We start from the raw sequence: 23,613 nt of genomic DNA on the forward strand, positions 1-23,613 counted from the left end.
TTTTGAATCACTTTTTACATGATTTTTCAGCCATTTCGCCTGAAATCCTCTTTAAATGTCTTTAATTGCTCATTGTTGCAGTTGGTCTGACACTTTCAGACATGTTGGCATGTCTTGTCGTCTTATTCTGCTTGGCCCCGGTAATTGCTGCTTGCAGCTATATTTAGGGGCCAAGCACCGAAGGTGCGGAGGCACCTATTGTATCTGTTCCGTTTCTTATTATTATTATTATTATTATTATTATTATTATTATTATTATTCTTCCGCCATGGGAGTCTATGGCAGCCCATAGAACCGATTGCGGGAAAGTTGTTTTGGTTTGACATTCTGATAGAGGACCGTCTCAACATTAAATACACCAATTTTGGTGTTTCTAAGTCATTCCCTCTAGCGCCACCACCTGTCCAAAGTTTCACTTTTATTTTGCTAATAACTTTTGAACCGTAAGGCCAATCAGCGAAATTCTTTTTTCCTCTGATTCCTGAGCTCATGGCGATTCGATTGCACCCTATGACGTCATTTGCCGTCATAAAAATATGGCCGCCATCTTGAATTTTCAAAAAAAGCTACTTTTTCGAACTCGTCCTAGACGGTTTGTCCGATTTGCACGAAAATTGAACCAGATCATCTTCAGGTAGTGCTGACAAAAAGTTATGGAATTCAAATGGATTCGTCAAACCGTTTTCAATAAACGCACAAATACATTTTACGTAGCGCTAGCAAAAACAGTCGTAAGGCCGTATCTCCGCAACGGTTTATCGTATTCAGACCAAACTTGGTACTTGTACTCACAAGCATGACCTGAGGCTACATGCTGTGTTTCGGCGCAGCGCCACCTACTGGTCCGGAGATATGAAAAATGGCTATTTTTTCTTATAACTTCTGAACAGTTTGTCCAAAAATCATACAATTGGTCTCGTTAGATTCAGGGCAACATGCCGAGTCGACTGATATCCAATTTGACCATATCGGTCATTTTGGCTGTCGGCCATTTTGAATTTTGTGCTAAAATTCTGTATTTTATGAACGCATGAACGGATTGTTACGAAATGTGGTATGGGTCATCAGCACAATGCCCTGAATGAGCCTGAGAAGTTTCGAAACAGCGCCACCTAGTGGTGAATTTTTTTTTTCAAATGCTTATAACTTTGGGTGTGGTCGACTTATTTTCACGAAACTCATCTTTTTAGACTCCTGAATCGTTGCCGAGTCCTACGATACCAAACATGCTAGGTTTCGCCTTACGGTTTGTGTAGCGTTGTGATTTAGCGCTTAAAAAACATTTGGCTATATCTTTGAAACCGCTAGTCCAATCGAGACGAAACCACCGTCAGAAGTTTGGAAACATAGGTCGATAGCTAAACGCCAATGCCCAAATGCGAAAATATTGATGTTTAGGGGTACTAATTTCCAATCAAAGTCATGTGTCAGTCATTTTTTTCGTGTTTTTTCATATAAATGTCTATAACTCCGAAGCGAATTGAGATATTTTCACCAAAATTGACACACATATGTATGGGCTCACTCTGAGGACACGTAAAAAAAATTGTGGGACTGAGCCTCTTGGTGGCGCTATAATTGAACAAAATATGAAATTCCCATTGACTTCAATACAGTTTTGTGAAATAAAATGCTATACTAAACAAATGCATTGGTGTAATATTACGAAACTCAGATTGTGTCATCAGCACCATCCCCTGAAGGCAACCAAAATATTTCAAGACAGCGCCACCTAGTGGTCAAAAGTTATAACAAAATTTCCAAAAAGGCTAATAACTTTTGAATAAATCTGGCTATTGAAATGCCACGGATCTTAATAGATTCCTTGGGTCAAGCCGAGAACATAGATACCAAGTTTTCCTTATTTGGCCAAACTTCCTGTCCGCCATCTTGATTTTCATTCAAAACCTACTTTTTCTAACTCCTCCTAGACCGTTTGTCCGATTTTCACCAAAATCGAATCGTATCATCTCCAGACTGTGCCGACAAAAAGTTATGGATTTCGTGTCGATTGATGAAACCGTTTTTGTATAGCACAGCAGCAAAGTTGAGGCATGATGCCAAAATGACTATTCAGGCTTTATATCTGCAATGCCTCGACATATTGACACAAAACTTTGTATGTGTCACTGTCTCCTTACTCTGACCACACCACATCAATTTCGTAACAGCGCCACCTTTTGGTCAAAAGTGACAATCCATTAAATCATATTTTGAATCACTTTTTACATGATTTTTCAGCCATTTCGCCTAAAATCCTCTTTAAATGTCTTTAATTGCTCATTGTTGCAGTTGGTCTGACACTTTCAGACATGTTGGCATGTCTTGTCGTCTTATTCTGCTTGGCCCCGGTAATTGCTGCTTGCAGCTATATTTATTCTTCTTCTTCTTCTTCTTCCGCTCTGGGAGTCTATGGCAGCCCATAGAACCGCTTGCGGGAAAGTTATGAAATTTGGCACAATGATAGAGGACAGTCCAAAAAGTCACCATACCAAATTTGATGTCCTAAAACCAATCCCTCTAGCGCCACCAACTGTCCAAAATTTCACTTTTATTTTGCTAATAACTTTTGAACCGCAAGGCCAATCAACAAAATTCTTTTTTCCTCTGATTCCTGAGCTCATGCCGATTCGATTGCACCCTATGACGTCATTTTCCGTCATAAAAATATGGCCGCCATTTTGAATTTTTCGATAAACCTACTTTTTCGAACTCGTCCTAGACAGTTTGTCCGATTTGCACGAAAATTGAACCAGATCATCTTCAGGCAGTGCTGACCAAAAGTTATGGAATTCAAATTGATTCGTCAAACCGTTTTTGATAAACGCACGAATACATTTTACGTAGCGCTAGCAAAAACAGTCGTAAGGCTGTATCTCCGCAACGGTTTATCGTATTCAGACCAAACTTGGTACATGTACTCACAAGCATGACCTGAGGCTACATGCTGCGTTTCGGCGCAGCGCCACCTACTGGCCCGGAGATATGAAAAATGGCTATTTTTGCTTATAACTTCTGAACAGTTTGTCCAAAAATCATAAAATTGGTCTCGTTAGATTCAGGGCGACATGCCGAGTCGACTGATATCCAATTTTACCATATCGGCTATTTTGACTGTCGGCCATTTTGAATTATGTGCTAAAATGCTGTATTTTATGAACGCATTAACGAATTGTTACGAAACTTGGTGTGGGTCATCAGCACGATGCCCTGAAGGAGCCTGAGAAGTTTCGAAACAGCGCCACCTAGTGGTGAATTTTTTTTTTTAAATGCTTATAACTTTGGGTGTGGTTGACATATTTTCAGGAGACTCATCTCTTTAGACTCCTGAATCCTTGCCGAGTCCAACAATACCAAACATGCTAGGTTTCGCCTTACGGTTTGTGTAGCGTTGTGATTTAGCACTTAAAAAACATTAGGCGATATCTTCGAAACCGTTTGTCCGATCGAGACGAAACCACCGTCAGAAGTTTGGAATCATAGCTTGTTAACTAAACGTCAAAGCCCAAATGCGAAAATATTGATGTCTAGAGGTAGTAAATTCCAATTAAAGTCATGTGTCAGTCATTTTTTACGTGTTTTTTCATATAAATGTCTATAACTCCGAAGATAATTGAGATATTTTCACCAAAATCGACACACATATGTATGGGCTCACTCTGAGGACACATAAAAAAAATGGTTGGACTGAGCCTCTTGGTGGCGCTATAATAGAACAAAACATGAAATTCCCATTGACTTCAATACAGTTTTGTGAAATAAAATGCTATACTAAACAAATGCATTGGTGTAATATTACAAAACTCAGAATGTGCCATCTGCACCATCCCCTGAAGGTACCCAACATATTTAGAAACAGCGCCACCTAGTGGTCAAAAGTTATAACAAAATTTCCAAAATTGCTAATAACTTTTGAATAAATTGGCCTATTGTAATGCAACTCATCTTAGTAGATTCCTTGGGTCAAGCTGAGAACATAGATACCAAGTTTACCTTATTTGGCCTAACTTCCTGTCCGCCATCTTGATTTTCATTCAAAACCTACTTTTTCGAACTCCTCCTAGACCGTTTGTCCGATTTTCACCAAAATCGAATCGTATCATCTCCAGACCGTGCCGACTAAAAGTTATGGATTTCGTGTCGATTGACAAAACCGTTTTCGTATAGCGCAGCAGCAAAGTTGAGGCATGATGCTAATAGCACTATTCAGGCTTTATCTCTGCAATTCCTTGACATATTGACACCAAACTTTGTGTGTCATTGTCACTTCACTCTGACCACATCACATCAGTTTTGTAACTGCGCCACCTATTGGTCAAAAGTGATAATCCATTAAATCATATTTTTATTTACTGTTTCTCTGATTTTTCAGGCATTTTGCCTATAATCCTTTTTAAATGTCTTTAATTGCTCATTGTCGAAGTTGGTCTGACACTTTCAGCAATGTTGGCATGTCTTGTCATCTGATTGTGCTTGGCCCCGGTAATGGCTGCTTGCAGCTATATTTATTCTTCTTCTTCTTCCGCCATGGGAGTCTATGGCAGCCCATAGAACCGATTGCGGGAAAGTTGTTTTGGTTTGACATTCTGATAGAGCACAGTCCCAACATTAAATACACCAATTTTAGTGTTTCTAAGTCATTCCCTCTAGCGCCACCACCTGTCCAAAGTTTCACTTTTATTTTGCTAATAACTTTTGAACCGTAAGGCCAATCAACAAAATTATTTTTTCCTCTGATTCCTGAGCTCATGCCGATTCGATTGCATCCTATGACTTCATTTTCCGTAATAAAAATATGGCCGCCATTTTGAATCATTCGAGAAACCTACTTTTTCGAACTCGTCCTAGACGGTTTGTCTGATTTGCACGAAAATTGAACCAGATCATCTTCAGGCAGTGGTGACAAAAAGTTATGGAATTCAAATTGATTCGTCAAACCGTTTTCGATAAACGCTCGAACAAATTTTACGTACCGCCTGCAATAACAGTCGTAAGGCTGTATCTCCGCAACGGTTTATCGTATTCAGACCAAACTTGGTACATGTCATCACAAGCATGACCTGAGGCAACATGCTGCGTTTCGGCGCAGCGCCACCTACTGGTCCGGAGATATGAAAAATGGATATTTTTGCTTATAACTTCTGAACAGTTTGTCCAAAAATCATAAAATTGGTCTCGTTAGATTCAGGGCAACATGCCGAGTCGACTGATATCCAATTTTACCATATCGGCCATTTTGACTGTCGGCCATTTTGAATTTTGTGCTAAAATGCTGTATTTTAAGAATGCATGAACGGATTGTTACGAAACTTGGTATGGGTCATCAGCACAATGTCCTGAAGGAGCGTGAGAAGTTTCGAAACAGCGCCACCTAGTGGTGAATTTTTGTTTTCAAATGCTTATAACTTTGGGTGTGGTCGACTTATTTTCACGAGACTCATCTAATTAGACTCCTGAATCCTTGCCGAGTCCTACGATACCAAACATGCTAGGTTTCGCCTTAAGGTTTGTGTAGCGTTGTGATTTAGCGCTTAAAAAACATTTGGCTATATCTTCGAAACCGCTTGTCCGATCGAGACGAAACCACCGTCAGAAGTTTGGAAACATAGGTCGATAGCAATATGCCAATGCCCAAATGCGAAAATATTGATAGTAAGGGGTAGTAAAATTCAATCAAAGTCATGTGTCAGTCATTTTTTACGTGTTTTTTCATTTAAATGTCTATAACTCTGAAGTGAATTGAGATATTTTCACCAAAAATGAGACACATATGTATGGGCTCACTCTGAAGACACACAAAAAAAATTGTGGGACTGAGCCTCTTGGTGGCGCTGTAATAGAACAAAACATGAAATTCCCATTGACTTCAATACAGTTTTGTGAAATAAAATGCTATACTAAACAAATGCATTGGTGTACTTTTAATGAAACTCCCAATGTGCCATCAACACCATCCCCTGAAAGTACCCAACATATTTTGAAACAGCGCCACCTTTTGGTCAAAAGTTATAACAAAATGTCTAAAAATGCTAATAACTTGCAAATAAATCTGCCTATTGAAATGCCACTGGTCTTAATAGATTCCTTGGGTCAAGCCGAGAACATGGATTCCAAGTTTTCCTTATTTGGCCGAGCTTCCTGTCCACCATCTTGATTTTCATCTTGATTTTGCCTAAAATCCTCTTTAATGTCTTTAATTGCTCATTGTCGCAGTTGGTCTGACACTTTCAGACATGTTGGCATGTCTTGTCATCTGATTCTGCTTGGCCCCGATAATTGCTGCTTGCAGCTATATTTATTATTATTATTATTTACTTAATTATTAATTTAATTATTATCACTTTTAAAAAGGTATAGTTATTTTATTGTATTGGCTTGTAGTTTTTCTTTTTTTTTATTCCGATTCAGTAAAATTATTGCATTTTATTTATAAGTCTAATAACAATACTATCATACAAAAAATTATTTAAAATAAGACATTAATACTTATTTAAAAAAGTCATTTTCGGTTTTGGTTTTCGGGCAAATGCGTACAGAATTTTTGGTTTCGGCCCAGAATTTTCCTTTCGGTGCATCCCTAATTGTTATATTATATAACCTTAATCTTTAAAACGTTACGGACGTGACAGAGCACTGAAGTGTCATGACCTCTTAATTATAGCCCTTATTTTTTCATGGTAAGGATGACTTTTGCGTGGAATTGCCCAAAAGCCTTGTGGAGAGCACTGTGTCATATGCCATTGCTGTGCCTAAGGCAACCCGCGTTCAATCTCAGCTCGAGGTTCAGGCTTATTTGTTCATTAACTGAAGTCATCAGTGACTAATCGATGTCGACTTAATTTATCACATAAATGTAGACTTAAAAAAATCGGAGTCATTCAACCCCTATTGTGTACACACACAGCCGACACATTTATGTTCAAACACCATGTAAAAGTGAATTTTGCATTATAGATCCCCTTTAATCTACTACTAGTTGTAAATTCAGAAAACTTGAATATGTATATATTTCACCTTGCCCTTGTGTGTCTCCTGTAACCAGTGCCGTAGGCGAATGAGACAGCTCTCCTGGAGGGGTGTGAGGTCACCCAGGTAACGTTTGATGTAGTCTGCATCCAGTTTATCTAAAAATACAAATTGAAACCATTTACATCCACTATACCTTAAAAAAAACTTCGCTAATATGAAAAGTTAAGAACGAGTTAAGCAAAGTGTGTTAACTTTTATTTTATAAACAGAAGCTTGTTTCCTTTGTTGTATAGATGTGTTTTATTTGTGAATTGTTAGAGACAAAGTACAAAAGAGAAGCCAAGAATACAATGTTCTAGTATCAAGTACAAAAGGTCCCCAGAGTGGCAACAGTGTAAATACTAACCATCCTGACTGGTTACCAAGGTGTCGTTTAGGCTGCCAGGAGGACTGCTGCCCTCTTTACACAGTTGAGTCTCATTCATGCTCTCAGGAGGGGCTTCAATGGTGATTGTGGGAGTGATAGGCAACACAGGGTGAACAACTGACACCATAGGCTTTGTGGGTGATGTTAGGCAAGGGCTCCACTGAGGTAAATAGGTAACACCTTCTTCCTCCAGCTCCCTCAGATAGTATTCAATAATCTCTTTACCCTATAGAGAGATAAGAAAATGTCATACACATTTGAGAAAGGCAACTACTATTATTTATAGAAGGCTACATTTTCTTCTTTGAATGAACCTACGACAAACATAATATTGCAATTAACTTTTTGAAAATGACAAAAACTGATTTGTGAGAACTTCTTAAGTTGTCTTCATGTAAAATGCTCATAAATCGATAAACTAAAAAATAAAACCAAGATGTGTATGTATTTTTGAAGAAGGCAGTGGTGGGCGTGACTTTACACCTTTTTGATGCTGCTGGCATACTGTTTCATGGCAATCTTCTCTACTGTACTCTCAAAACCAAAGAAAGATTTGATGTCCAGACTGGCAGATTGTTCAAAACACGTCCATTCTTCATTTTCTGGGTGAACCTAACATTGGACAACAGACATGCCAACTTTGTTAAATTGCCACAATACACAATGAAATATTTTAAAAATGCTACAAACTATAGCCTGTTCATACAGGCAGCATTTAATTTTTTGCAGTTTGAATTCCAAAATACAGAAGTAGATTTTGTTCAGATATAGGATACATGTATGTGATATCAACAACATAAAACTGTTTATAGTTAATTTTCACTCACTCCCCCTAAAACTATTAGAGCACTACAGAATAAGAAAGTCAACAGCTTCCCTCACCACTTGAAAATAGGATATGCTGTTATAACAGAGCAGAGGGATATGCTAAATGCTTTTAATGATCATTTTGAAAAGGCAGGACATATCTTTGAGGATACATTGGGTGAAACCTCTCTTATTCAACATAGTTCCCAGGTAGCAATATGTGAAATTCCCCATGGCAAATCCAACTTACAGGAAGCTTGGAAAAATGTATTCCTTGCTGAACCTAGATCCCAGTCACTACAAGGGGAAGTGGTTTCTGATACTGTTTCTTTGACCTTTGAGCTTGCACCATTCTTTGAGTCAGATGTTTTGCACGTTTTGCAGAGCATTGACTCCAAGAAGGCAGCGGGGCCAGATGGACTTGATCCTGTTTTGTTAAAAATGGCAGCAGAAATTATAGTGAAGCCACTCACTTACATATTTAATCTGTCCATTTGCACAGATACAGTGCCTATATCGTGGAAGCAGGCTTACGTCACGCCATTACTGAAAGCTGGGGATCCATTTGACAAATAATTATAGACCTATCTCAAATCTTTCGGCTTTGGCAAAGGTTTTGGAGACTTTAGTGTCTGATCAATTAAAAACTTTTCTGGTTTCACAAAATATCCTTAACAACATGCAATCTGGTTTTAGATCAGGCCACAGTACAGTTTCTGCTTCTTTAAAAGTTATTGATGATATAAAAGCGTCGATTGATAAAAAGTTATTCTGTATGGCTGTGTTCGTTGACCTTACAAAGGCATTTGACACAGTGGATCACTTCATGTTAATCAAAACCCTGTTGAATATTGGTGTTGGGCAAAGAGCTGTAAATTGGTTTCACAGCTATCTCTCTGAACGGATGCAAATTGTAAGGCATGGGAATGTAACATCTGACCCTGTTGTCCTAAAAAAGGGTGTCCCACAAGGATCAGTTTTAGGTCCTTTGCTTTTTATCATCTACATAAACAATGTTTGCAGTGAGTTTAAATACTCATAGTATCATTTGTATGCCAATGATACAATTATGTATTCTTGTGCTCCAACACCTGAGACTGCCTGTGTAAATTTACAGTTAGATTTTGCCTCATTACAATCTGCCCTGTTTGATTTGAAGCTACTTTCAAATGCAAAAAAGACAAAAGGCGATGATATTTGCACCTATAAATTCTAAAGTCCAAGTTCTTGCTATTAATACATTGCAAGATGAAGCCATTGAATTTGTTGATACTTATAAGTACTTGGGTATCTGGCTGGACAAAGGTTTTACCTTTAAAAAACATATTGAAGCTCTTGCTAAAAAACTTAAATTCACTCTGGCATTTTTATACAGATTGAAATCATGCTTTTTTAGGACTACAAGGAAAAAACTGGTTGCAGGATTATTCCTGTCTCAGTTAGATTATGGTGATATCATTTATCAATTTGCTTGTCCTTCTACTTTGTCAATGCTTGACCTTCTTTATCATGCGGCTCTCAGGTTCATCACAAATGCTGGCTATCAGACACATCACTGCATCTTATATAGTAGGGTAAATTGGTCGTCACTCAAAGTGCGCAGGATGCTACATTGGCACATTTTTATTTATAAAGCTATTTTAGGTCTTTTGCCTTCTTATATTTGTTTAAAAATTGTTCATATGCAAAGTATATATCATTTAAGATCTAGTGACAGACTACTTTGTAAGGTACCAAGAATGAGGACAGATGTGTACTTTGTGTAAATCTGTATTGTATTGTATTGTATTTAATTTATGCAATGTATTGTTTTTCAGCTTATGGCTGAAAATTGTGCTATACAGGACTCCCTTGTAAAAGAGACAGTGTCTCAATGGGACTTTTCCTGTTTAAAGGTTATATATATATAATATATATAAAATCAAACAATTGCGATGTTGCTTAAGTTTAGGGTTGGGTATCATTTGAATTTCAGAGATTCCGATTCTGCTTATCGATTCCGATTCTTATTGATTCCAGTAAGGTTAAAACATTTAGTCGAACATTTATATCAAACATATTTATTCTGTCTACTTTTCAAACATTATTAAAGACAAGTAAACAGTAATAAAATAAGAACAAAATATAAATATAGCTGCGAGCAGCGATTACGGGCCCAAGCCGGTGGCACCACAAGTTACCTAAAGGCTAAAGGGTGCCGGCTTTGGCCCTTCATCGCTGTTCGCAGCTATATTTTTAAATATAGCTATATTTTTAAATATTCCACAATAAATCCTTGTTGGGCTCACATAACCCTCTCATTAGAATCAAAATGTTTCAACATTTGCAATGTATTTGGATGCTAAACTATTCTTTATTATAGGCTTTGTACTTCACTCGTGTTCCAATATCGATGCAAATAATCATCCTCTTCACACGCACAAAAATGTGCTTGGAAACATCACAGTGGAGCGATGCTTACCTTGAATGGTACAAATTGTACTACTGATTATTTAAACAGAGCAGTGTAATTTATATATGTTAGGTTGACTATTTAATTATTATATTTTATTAGGGCTATAATGAACAGGCTGCGATGTCAAGATTGCAATGCTGGAATGTGTGTGTGTGTGTGTGTGTGTGTGTGTGTGTGTGTGTGTGTGTGTGTTGTGTGTGTGTGTGTGTGTGTGTGTGTGTGTGTGTGTGTGGCACGGGCGCGATTGAACAGTGGACGCATAAAAACATACTCCGTCATTTTGTTCATACAGGACATCATTCAAACTGCAAAGTGTTAACTTATACTTGTACAGTCGCAATAAAACACAACATTGTGCTTTTGTAAAATAAATTCAAGCAATCCGCAGCCCGAAAGGCGCTAATTTTAAAATTAAACTAAAATGCTCATGGCTGCATGGCCATTCATAACGGTGCGCGTCCACGGCGAGGAACGAGCAGAACAGAGTCAACATTTTTCAGTTCATTCCTATATCCATAGGAATTCATTCGAAACGCTCACTCTGCTCCGCACCATTATCAATGTCCGTGCGGACGAACATATTTTACTTTCGTTTTTAAGTTAACGATTCAAAAGCCCCCAGCGGTGTCACACGTCGACTAACCGGTGGTAAAATATTCTCACCGTCACATATCTAATATATTTTTATATAGATACAATAGGCTTACCTGATTTTGAACACAAGAGGGCAGTATAGCACTATGAATGACATGATTTATTTATTTTTTGGACTAAAAACATTCTGACTGTTTTTAAACTTAAACAATTATTAAATTGAAAAAAAAAGAATAAAATGGGTTTAGTTCTGATATTTGTATAATTTTATATAGAAATAAATGGTGTATAATTACATTTTTAGAAGATATGAGGCTTTTAGTGTTTCCTTTTTTGACATTACTTTAATCCCTCGCCATAGAAAACCGTTTGAGATATGTATTATCCGTTCACAATTTAGCATCTTTAATGTATTTTCATCATGTTGAAAAAGTTTGGTGGGAATAAAATAAACCACTTAAGAGGAGTGGGTAAAAATTCAGAGGCTGATTTTGCAAAGAAATCCACATTCAAACCAAAATATCTGACTTCCTGTTGGTCCGAGCTAATGACTGTAAATTAGAAAGTTGTCCGGCTCGATGAGACCAATATATGTACTGATTTTTGTAACTGTTGGTAAAACTAACCCCCCCCACTTTTGCCAAAAGCATTTTGAAAGTGACACACTTCCTGCTGCCAGTTGGTGGTGCTATAACTTTGACTCACAATAGTTACAACCATCTGATCGGCCTCTTACCACTAACACACTGCTGAAGTTTCATCAAGATCAGTTAATGTATGCAGAAGTTATAACACTTCGTGTTTCTCTTTTCTCGCCATAAATTCGTTTCCTCGCCACGACCAAACCATTCGAGATATCAAAAATCGGTCCGCAATTTAGCATCCTCAATGTCTTGACTTCATGCACACCGAGTTTGATGGGGATTGAATTAATTCTCTAGGAGGAGTGTTTCAAATTCCACAGCAAGCGTTCTCCAAACAACCCATAATAGCTGACTTCCTGTTGCGCTGGCGTTTAACTTAAGAGTGCGAAAGTTGTTCGGCCCGATGAGATCTATATGTGTACCGAGTTTCATATTAATTCATGCAAGCTAGTTTGATCTATGGACCAAGTTTTCGGACCGCACTCGGACCCCATTCAAGGGGGCGCTGTTGAGCCCCCCTGCCACGCCCGGGTACCAGCTTCAGCCCGGCCCTGATGGCCGCAGGTTCTGACCTGTGTGCAAAGTTTCAAGAGTTTTTGAGCACATAAAGGGCCTCAAAAGCCCCTGAAACCTTGAAAAACAATTATAAAAGCAGATTTCTCCTAACAGACAAATCCCCCACACCCCACACAGAGACACAGATACAGAGAGAGAGAGAGAGAGAGAATTCTCCCAAAAATCACATTCAAACCAAAATATCTGACTTCCTGTTGGTCAGAGCTTATAACTGTAAATTAGAAAGTTGTCCGGCTCGATGAGAACAATATACATACCGATTTTTGTGATTCTAGGAAAAACTAAGCCCCCATTTTTGACTAAAGGTGGCGCTACTGAGCCCCTTACCACGGCCATTTCTGAAACTTTGCACGTCTACTGGATAATAAATGTGATGTGTCTGTCGAGTTTCATGCATTTTCAAGCATGTGAAGAGTCTCAAAAGCATCCGAAAAGAATATTGAAGTTTGATGCGTTGCCACGGCAACAGTATCTAAGATATCAATAATCCTTTCACAGGTCTACATCTGCCGTGTGTCTACATTATACACATAAAGTTTGAAGCAAATCGGGTAAAAATAAGAGAGCGATTTCTAAGCATTTTGAAAGTGACACACTTCCTGCTGCCAGTTGGTGGCGCTATAACTTTGACTCACAAAGGTCACATCCATGTGATCGGCCTCTTACAACGAACACACTGCTGAAGTTTCATCAAGATCAGTTAATGTATGCAGAAGTTATAACACACTTCCTGTTTCTATTTTCTCGCCATAAATTCGTTTCCTTGCCACGGCCAAACCGTTCGAGATATCAAAAATCCGTCCGCAATTTAGCATCCTCAATGTCTTGACTTCATGCACACCGAGTTTGGAGGCGAATGGATGAATTTCCTAGGAGGAGTACATCAAATTCCACAGCATGCGTTTCCAAACAACCCATAATAGCTGACTTCCTGTTGGTCTGGCGTAAAACTTGACCAGGGGAAAGTTGTTCGGCCCGATGAGATATATATGTGTACCGAGTTTCATATTAATTCATGCAAGCGTGTTTGATCTATGGACCAAGTTTTGGGACACCGTTCAAGGGGGCGCTGTTGAGCCCCCCTGCCACGCCCGGGTACCAGCTTCAGCCCGTCCCTGATGGCAGGGGGTTCTGACTTGTGTGCAAAGTTTCAAGAGTTTTTGAGCACGTTAAGGACCCCAAAAGCCCCTGAAACCTTGATTAACAATATAAAAGCAATAGTCAAATCCCCCCTCCCCTCACACACACAGAGACACAGAGAGAGGGAGAGAAAATTCTTCAGAAAATCCACATTCAAACCAAAATATCTCTCTTCCTGTTGGTCAGAGATAGATCATGTAAATTAGAAAGTTGTCCGTCTTGATGAGAACAATAAACATACCAAGTTTTGTTGCTGTTGATAAAACTAACCCCCCCACTTATGACTAAAGGTGGCGCTACTGAGCCCCTCACCACACCCGTTTCTGAAACTTTGCACATGTCTACGGGCTAATAAATGTGATGTGTCTGTCGAGTTTCATGCAATTTCAAGTATGTTAAGAGTCTCAAAAGCATAAAAAAAAGAATATTAAAGTTTGATGCGTTGCCACGGCAACAGTATCTAAGATATCAATAATCCTTTCACAGGTTTACATCTGCCGTGTGTCTACATTGTACACATAAAGTTTGAAGCAAATCTGGTAAAAATAAGACAGTGATTTCAAAGCATTTTAATAGTGATGTACTTCCTGCTGCCTGTTGGTGGCGCTATAACTTTGACTCACAATAGTCACATCTGTGCGATCGGCCTCTTACAACGAACACACTGCTGAAGTTTCATCAAGATCAGTTAATGTATGCAGAAGTTATAACACACTTCCTGTTTCTTTTTTTCGCCATAAATTCGTTTCCTCGCCATGGCCAAACCGTTCGAGATATCAAAAATCCGTCCGCAATTTAGCATCCTCAATGTCTTGACTTCATGCACACCGAGTTTGGAGGCGAATCGATGAATTCCCTAGGAGGAGTACATTAAATTCCACAGCATGCGTTTCCAAACAACGCTAAATAGCCGACTTCCTGTTGGGCTGGCGTAAAACTTAGAGCACGAAAGTTGTTCGGCCCGATGAGGTCTATATGTGTACCGGGTTTCATATTATTACATGCAAGCGTGTCTGATTTATGGACAAGTGTTCGGATCCCGTTCCAGGGGGCGCTGTCGAGGCCCCCTGCCACGCCCGGGTACCAGCTTCAGCCCGGCCCTGATGGCCGCGGGTTCTGACCTGTGTGCAAAATTTCAAGAGTTTTCGAGCATGTTAAGGGCCCCAAAAGTGCCCGAAAGGTTGACAAAATAATAATAATAATAATAATAATAATAATAATAATAATAATAATAATCGTACCGAAAACAATAGGGCCTTCGCCCTTTCAGGGCTTGGGCCCTAATTAAAGCTGCAAGCAGCGATGAAAGGGCCCTCGCACCCGTGCCATCAACACTCGGTGGCTTTAGGAAGACAGAGCATGGTTGGGAAATGTACATTTAAGGAGGTATATATAGTAAGAGTATGTCAAAGTCAGTTACAAAATGTTTTGTATAATGGTGATAATAGCATGCTTCATGACTCAGCTAAGTGTTGCTAGCATGTTTAGTGTGTTTCTAGCATGCTTAGTACACAATAATTATGTGGTTAGTACTGCATTACTGTGTTAACCATGTCAGTTTCTGTTGCCAGTAGGTGGTGTTATGACTATAACTGAATATGAGCTTGGATGTGTGTTCAGGACAGAACTCTTATCAAACGTGTGAAGTTTGGTGCAAATTGGACATTGCCTTCTTGAGTAACAACAAAGTCATGTTTCATTGAATTAGCATGCTTTAGCACTTAGCTAAGCATTGTTAGCATGTTTTAACATGTTTCTAGCATGTTTAGAACTCAATGGCATTTTTAACATGTTGCTAGAACGGCATCAACGTGTTAAACATGTCACTTCCTGTTGCCAGTTGGTGGCGCTATTACTATAATTGAACATTCTCATGTAGATGTGTTCAGGCCATGACTCTTATCAAAAGTGTGAAGTTTGGGGCAGATTGGACATTCCATGCCTGAGTTACAGCAAATTCCTATTTAATTGCAATAATAGCATGCGTTAGCACTTAGCTAAGAGTTTGCTAGCATGTTTTAGCATGTTTCTAGTATGTTGTTAGCATGTTTAACACTTGCTGGCACTTTTTTATATGTTATTAGGAGTCCATAACAGTGTTAAACATGTCACTTCCTGTTGCCAGCAGGTGGCGCTATGACTGTAACTGAATATAAGCATGGTCATGTGTTCAGGACAGAACGCTTATCAAAAGTGTGAAGTTTGGGGCAGATTGGACATTCCATGCCTGAGTTACAGCAAATTCATATTTAATTGCAGTAATATCATTCTTTAGCACTTAGCTAAGTGTTTGCTAGTATGTTTCAGCATGTCTCTAGTATGTTGGTAGGATGTTTAGCACCTACTGGCATTTTTTTATATGTTATTAGGAGTCAAGAACAGTGTTAAACGTCACTTCCTGTTGCCAGCAGGTGGCGCTATGACTATAACTAAATATGAGCATGGACATGTGTTCAAGAGATAACTCTTATCAAACGTGTGAAGTTTGGGGTAGATTGTACATTGCCTTCTTGAGTAACAACAAAGTCCTGTTTCATTGAATTAGCATGCTTTAGCATTTAGCTAAGTATTGCTAGCATGTTTTAACATGTTTCTAGCATGTTTAGAACTCAATGGCATTTTTAACATGTTGCTAGAACGGCATCAACGTGTTAAACATGTCACTTCCTGGTGCCAGTAGGTGGCGCTATTACTATAACTAAATTTGAGCATAGACATGTGTTCAGGCCATGATTCTTATCAAACGTGTGAAGTTTGGGGCAGATTGGACATTCCATGCCTGAGTTACAGCAAATTCCTATTTAATTGCAATAATAGCATGCTTTAGCACTTAGCTAAGAGTTTGCTAGCATGTTTTAGCATGTTTGTAGTATGTTGTTAGCATGTTTAACACTTGCTGGCACTTTTTTATATGTTATTAGGAGTCCATAACAGTGTTAAACATGTCACTTCCTGTTGCCAGCAGGTGGCGCTATGACTGTAACTGAATATAAGCATGGTCATGTGTTCAGGACAGAACGCTTATCAAAAGTGTGAAGTTTGGTGCAGATTGGACATTGCCTTCTTGAGTAACAACAACATCCTGTTTCATTGAATTAGCATGCTTTAGCACTTAGCTAAGTATTGCTAGCATGTTTTAACATGTTTCTAGCATGTTTAGAAGTCAATGGCATTTTTAACATGTTGCTAGAATGGCATCAACGTGTTAAACATGACACTTCCTGTTACCAGTAGGTGGCGCTATTACTATAACTGAATATTCTCATGTAGATGTGTTCAGGACAGAACGCTTATCAAAAGTGTGAAGTTTGGGGCAGATTGGACATTCCATGCCTGAGTTACAGCAAATTCCTATTTAATTGCAATAATAGCATGCTTTAGCACTTAGCTAAGAGTTTGCTAGCATGTTTTAGCATGCTTCTAGTATGTTGTTAGCATGTTTAGCACTTGCTGGCACTTTTTTATGTTATTAGGAGTCCATAACAGTGTTAAACATGTCACTTCCTGTTGCCAGCAGGTGGCGCTATGACTATAACTGAATATGAGCATGGTCATGTGTTCAGGACAGAACTCTTATCAAAAGTGTGAAGTTTGGGGCAGATTGGACATTCCATGCCTGAGTTACAGCAACTTCCTGTTTCATGGCAAAACATCGAAATTTGTCAGGCCGCCGAGGACCCGCACTTCGACGAAAACTCAAGATCTTCGCAATTTAACGTCGCAAAGGCCTGAAGATTACACTCACCACATTTGAAGATGATCAGATTAAAACTGTAGGAGGAGTTCGTTAAAGTACGAGGCCTGAAAATGGCAAAAACTGCACAAAAATCTGAGAGGAAGTTCAAAATGGCTGACTTCCTGTTGTGTTTAGGGCTACGCTCCAAGAGACTTTTTTGTAGGTATTAGGTAATTACATGTATGTACCGAATTTCGTGCACGTACGTGGAACGATGCGGGAGGCGCACTCCGTTGAACTTTTATAGGTGGCGCTATCGAGCCATTTTGCCCCGTCCAATTCTGAAACCTATATCAGATGTAAATTTTCGCCAGTTCTGACGCGTGTGCAAAGTTTCGTGAGTTTTCGAGCATGTTTAGGCCCTCAAAAATGCAATTCAATGCAGAGAATAATAATAATAATTAAAGCTGCAAGCAGCATTTATCGGGGTTCAAGCATTTAAGGCCTTTAAGCACATAAGCATTTAAGACATTAAGATTTATTTAGAAAGCTTTTAACCACTGAAATAATAGATGGAAAAGTCCATTTACAGCCAATACAGGCAAGCTTTTTAACAGTTATAGCGCCACCTATAGTCCGATCTCCATGATATTTTGCATGCTTGTTAATGATGTTGTGGCACATATGCTCACCAATTTTCGTGAAGTTCTGAGTTTTCGTTTAGGATTTATAGGCTTTTGAGTGCATTTTGCCACGCCCATTTTCTTTATGACCCAATATACCCATGCGCAAAATGCAAAAGTTCAACTTTTTTTTTGATAATTATTGATCTAGAGTGTCCAGAGAATTGTCCTAGACTGGTCTGGTTTCGATCGGGCGAAAAACCTAGGACTAGTTCGTAAAAGTAGGTTTTTAACATAATTACGAATATTTAATAAACGGTTTAATTGACAGCATTAGTTCTTGAGGCAAAGTTGTTCAGCATGAGCAGATCTATCAGATGATATGCATTTTGTGACAATAAGTGTAACACCACGTGATTACAGAGCCATAAAACTCGTTAGCGCCAACTAGTGGCCGATTTCTTTCAAAACTCTTACAGACCTCTAGGGCCATGAGTCGAACATGCCCATCGAGTTTCGTTCCGATCGGCCTCCGTTAACCTTGTTTAATAGGTGCTCAAACCTCATTGGCCAATGGCGGCCATGTTTTTCGAGATATGCCAATATCCTTTTAGACATACATGGCCCCTTGGGCCAAGACACTGCATACCAAATTTCAAGTCAATCGGACTAACGGTCAGGTGTCTACATGTTTTTTTTGTTTTATAGCGCCACCATGTGGCCAATCGACGCAATTTTTTTACTGTGACCTCAGATTGACCTTCTACACATGTTTACCAAGTTTGGTGAAGTTTACTGAATTACTTCTTGAGTTATAGCCATTTTAGTAAAATAGGCTCCTCCCACAACGTTAATTTTGCACCCCCTAGCGACCGTGAATTGAAATTTCAACTTTTTTTCGATAATTATTGATCTTCAGACTCCAGAGAACAATTCTGCACTGGTTTGGTTCCAATCGGGCGAAAAACCAGGGACTAGTTCGCAAAAGTAGATTTTCGACAAAATTCAAAATGGCGGAAAATCTATCATGGCGGAAATAAAATCGGAGATATACGTTTTGTTCGTCAGGCGTCCAGCTTTCCAATGATATAAGACACTTGAGTCTATGACTTACGGTCTAGGAGTTATGAGCAGTTTCGCGCTTTTGGTTGCTATAGCGCCACCTATGGGCCAATCGGGGTCATAATTTGATAACCTCTCCTCGATTTTTGTACTACCATATGGCAAAGTTTCAAAGCTCTAGCCCTTACGGTTTGGGCTGCACGATGCGTTTTATGGCAGAATAATAATAATAATAATAATAATTAAAGCTGCAAGCAGCATTTATCGGGGTTCAAGCAGTTAAGGCCTTTAAGGCCTTTAAGCACAAAAACATCAAAAGACATCAAGTTTTATTTAGCAAGCAGGTAACCACTGACATCATAGATGGAAAATACCATGTTTTAGCATGATTTACCATGATTTACCATGGTTTACCCTGTTCTAGCATAGTTGACCATGAATTTATCTTAGTTTACCTTGATTTACCATATTCTAGCATGATTTACCATGATATACCACACTGTAGCATGATTTACCATAGTTTATCATGATTTACCATGGTTTACCATGATTTACCATGGTTTACCATGATTTACCCTGTTCTAGCATAGTTTACCATGAATTTATCTTAGTTTACCTTGATTTACCATGTTCTAGCATGATTTACCATGATATACCACATTCTAGCATGATTTACCATGGTTTACCATTATTTACCCTGTTCTAGCATGATTTACCATAATATACCACGTTCTAGAATGATTTATCAGGATTCTAGCATGATTTACCTTGATACACCACATTTTGCACCATACAGTGCAAATGAAGTGATAAACACTGACAAAATATGATTTTGTTATAATAGTTATTGTTATATAAGTGATTTTATAAGTGTCTAGAGTGACGCAAAATCACCTGTGAAAAGACTTCATTAATAAGTAGAATGGCCAGCAGAGGGCACTAGAAGACCACTTATTGGCTCAGTTTCACTTTAAATTTCATTATTTTCACCAGTTTTCTCCACTAAAGCTAAACACGGAATGGTTGCAGGAAGGCACGCGGAGACAAGGATGAACATACAAGATGCAGGTTTAATAGGAATTAAACTCAGGATATCGGAACAGGCAGCAACACACTCTAATTACAGCATAGAACTGACAAAGAACAAGGCAACACTCAGGGCTTAAATACATGGGAGAACTGATCAGGGAAACAAGACACAGCTGACAAGACTAACGAGGAAACAGGTGTGACAGATGCACTAAATGACAGTTACCGTGGAAACCAAGGAGTGGCGGGAAAACAGAACAAAGGAAGACATGTGATAAGAGACAACAATACTCAGACAGAACACAACTGTGACAAAAGCAAACCAGTTTTACCATTTTAACTTAATGCATGCTTACACACACACACACACGTACACACACACACACACACACACACACACACACACACACACACACACACACACACACACACACACACACACAAAGACAAATGTTGTTGTTGTTGTTTTTTCAATGCTATTGGGATATGTCATTATGAAAATATATTTGAATGGTCAATAAACATTTCACAAAGTCTTTGTAAGCTATTAATCAGACGATTCAGAATTTATTCAGAAACCTAAGACTACACACACACATTATGTTGTAGATACAGACATTTGAACTATATGATGTGATCAAACTGTCAGTACTAATACTTTAACAGATAGATTTTGACTAAATGTAATTGTAAATGTTAAAATAGGGATTTTATAAAGTCTAAATATAAATTATAGAACAATATGACAAAATTCCTATTTTAAACAGCAGGGGGCAGTAAAATACCACTTATTGGCTTAACATGCCATTATATTCATATCATTTTCACCTTTTTAACTGTTATAGAGGCAAATTTTGTCCGATCTGTCTGAAAATGTTCATGCATGTTTAGAGTGATATTTCACATGTTCTGACTTGTTTTTAAGAAGGTCTGAGTAATTCATTAAAGAGATATAGGCTTTCGGGGACACTTGGTAAAGGCTACATTATGAAGTGAACCTATTATAGCTATCCAAATGAAGTAGTTCAACTTTTTCTGACAATTATTGATCTAGTGAGTCCAGATAATTGTATTGCACTAGTTTTGAACATTATGATATGAAAATTATATGATCAGAGATGGAAAAGACCATTTACAGCCAATACAGGCAGTTTACCATAGGAAATATATGGTTTTAAAGCTTTTTAACAGTTATAGCGCCACCTATCGTCCGATCTCCATAAAATTTTGCATGCTTGTTAAAGATGTTATGTCACATACGCTGACCAATTTTTGTGAAGTTCTGCATTTTCATTTATGATTTATAGGCTTTTGACTGTATTTTGCCACGCCCATTTTATAAATGACCCTATTACAGCCATCCAAATGCAAAAGTTCAACTTTTTTTTGATAATTATTGATCTAGAGAGTCCAGAGAATTGTCCTAGACTGGTCTGGTTCCGATCGGGTGAAAAACCTAGGACTAGTTCGCAAAAGAGGGTTTTAGACATATTCGTGAATATTTAATGAACGGTTTGATTGACAGCAATGGTTCTTGAGGCAAAGTTGTTCAGCATGAGCAGATCTATCAAATGATATGCATATTGTGTGGATGAGTGTAACACCACGTGATTACAGAGCCATAAAACTCGTTAGCGCCAACTAGTGGCCGATTTGTTTCAAAATTCTTACAGACCTCTAGGGCCATAAGACGAACATGCCCATCGAGTTTCGTTCCGATCGGCCTCCGTTAACCTTGTCTAATCGGTGCTAAAATTTCATTGGCCGATGGCGGCCATGTTTTTTGAGATACGCCAATGTCCTCATAGACATACATGGCACCTTGGACCAAGACACTGCATACCAATTTTCAAGTCAATCGGACTAACGGTCAGGTGGTTATAGCCTGTTTTATGTTCTTTTCATGTTATAGCGCCACCATGTGGCCAATCGCCGCGATTTTTTTACCGTGACCTCAGATTGACCTCTTACACATGTGTACCAAGGTTGGTTAAAATACCTCTTTTACTTCTGGAGTTATAGCCATTTTAGTAAAATAGGCTCCTCCCACAACGTTAATTTTGCACCCCCTAGCGACCGTGAATCGAAATTTCAACTTTTTTTTGATAATTATTGATATTCAGACGCCAGAGAACAATTCTGCACTGGTTTGGTTCCGATCGGGCAAAAAACCAGGGACTAGTTCGCAAAAGTAGATTTTCGACAAAATTCAAAATGGCGGAAAATCTATCATGGCGGAAATAAAATCGGAGATATACGTTTTGTTCGTCAGGCGTCCAGCTTTCCAATGATATAAGACACTTGAGTCTATGACTTACGGTCTAGGAGTTATGAGTAGTTTTGCGCTTTTGGTTGCTATAGCGCCACCTATGGGCCAATCGGGGTCATAATTTGATAACCTCTCCTCGATTTTTGTACTACCATATGGCAAAGTTTCAAAGCTCTAGCCCTTACGGTTTGGGCTGCACGATGCGTTTTACGGCAGAATAATAATAATAATAATAATAATAAAAATCAGCACAATTACAATAGGGTTTCAGCACTTCGTGCTTGAACCCCTAATAATTAAAGCTGCAAGCAGCATTTATCGGGGTTCAAGCATTTAAGGCCTTTAAGCACATAAGCATTTAAGACATTAAGTTTTATTTAGAAAGCTTTTAACCACTGAAATAATAGATGGAAAAGTCCATTTACAGCCAATACAGGCAATTTACCATAGGAAATATATGGTTTTAAAGCCTTTTGACTGTTATAGTGCTATCTTTGGTCCGATCTCCATAAAATTTTGCATGCTTGTTAATGATGTTATGTCACATATGCTCACCAATTTTTGTGAAGTTCTGAGTTTTCATTTAGGGTTTATAGGCTTTTTAGTGCATTTTGCCACGCCCCTTTTATAAATAACCCTATTACAGCCATCCTAATGCAAAAGTTTAACTTTTTTTTTGATAATTATTGATCTAGAGTGTCCAGAGAATTGTCCTAGACTGGTCTGGTTCCGATCGGGCAAAAAACCTAGGACTAGTTCGCAAAAGTAGGTTTTTAACATATTCGTAAATATTTATTGAACGGTTTGATTGACATTAATGGTTCTTGAGGCAAAGTTGTTCAACATGAGGAGGTCTATCAAATGATATGCATTTTGTGACGAAATTTGTTACACCACGTGATTACCGAGCCTTAAAACTCGTTAGCGCCAACTAGTGGCCGATTTCTTTCAAAATTCTTACAGACCTCTAGGGGCTTGAGCCGAACATGCCCACCGAGTTTCGTTCCGATCGCACTTCGTTAACCTTCTTTTAATAGGTGCTCAAAACTCATTGGCCAATGGCGGCCATGTTTTTCGAGATACGCCAATATCCTTTTAGACATACATGGCCCCTTGGGCCAAGACACTGCATACCAAATTTCAAGTCAATCGGACTAACGGGCAGGTGTATATACGTTTTTTTTGTTTTATAGCGCCACCATGTGGCCAATCGACGCAATTTTTTTACTGTGACCTCAAATTGACCTCTTACACACGTTTAGCAAGTTTGGTGAAGTTTACTGAATTACTTCTTGAGTTATAGCCATTTTAGTAAAATAGGCTCCTCCCACAACGTTAATTT

The 23,613-nt window shown here is 38.6% G+C and overlaps 1 protein-coding gene across 5 annotated transcripts in view; it reads right to left on the reverse strand.

Moving 5' to 3' along the window:
* The window catches only part of LOC308700123 (SEC14-like protein 1), a 395,381-nt gene that overhangs the window by 180,687 nt on the left and 191,081 nt on the right, over positions 1 to 23,613 (reverse strand). For all 5 annotated transcript variants that reach the window (XM_081381509.1, XM_081381510.1, XM_081381513.1 and 2 more), the window contains exons 5-7: positions 7,880 to 8,008; positions 7,376 to 7,622; positions 7,015 to 7,124 (exon numbers count right to left, since the gene is read on the reverse strand). In XM_081381509.1, the coding sequence (XP_081237635.1) occupies positions 7,015 to 7,124; positions 7,376 to 7,622; positions 7,880 to 8,008 (486 nt within the window). The remainder of the gene's footprint in view (positions 1 to 7,014; positions 7,125 to 7,375; positions 7,623 to 7,879; positions 8,009 to 23,613) is intronic.

Source organism: Scardinius erythrophthalmus, assembly GCF_964197995.2.
Source record: "Scardinius erythrophthalmus genome assembly, chromosome: 12".
Classification (NCBI taxonomy): Eukaryota; Metazoa; Chordata; class Actinopteri; order Cypriniformes; family Leuciscidae; genus Scardinius; species Scardinius erythrophthalmus.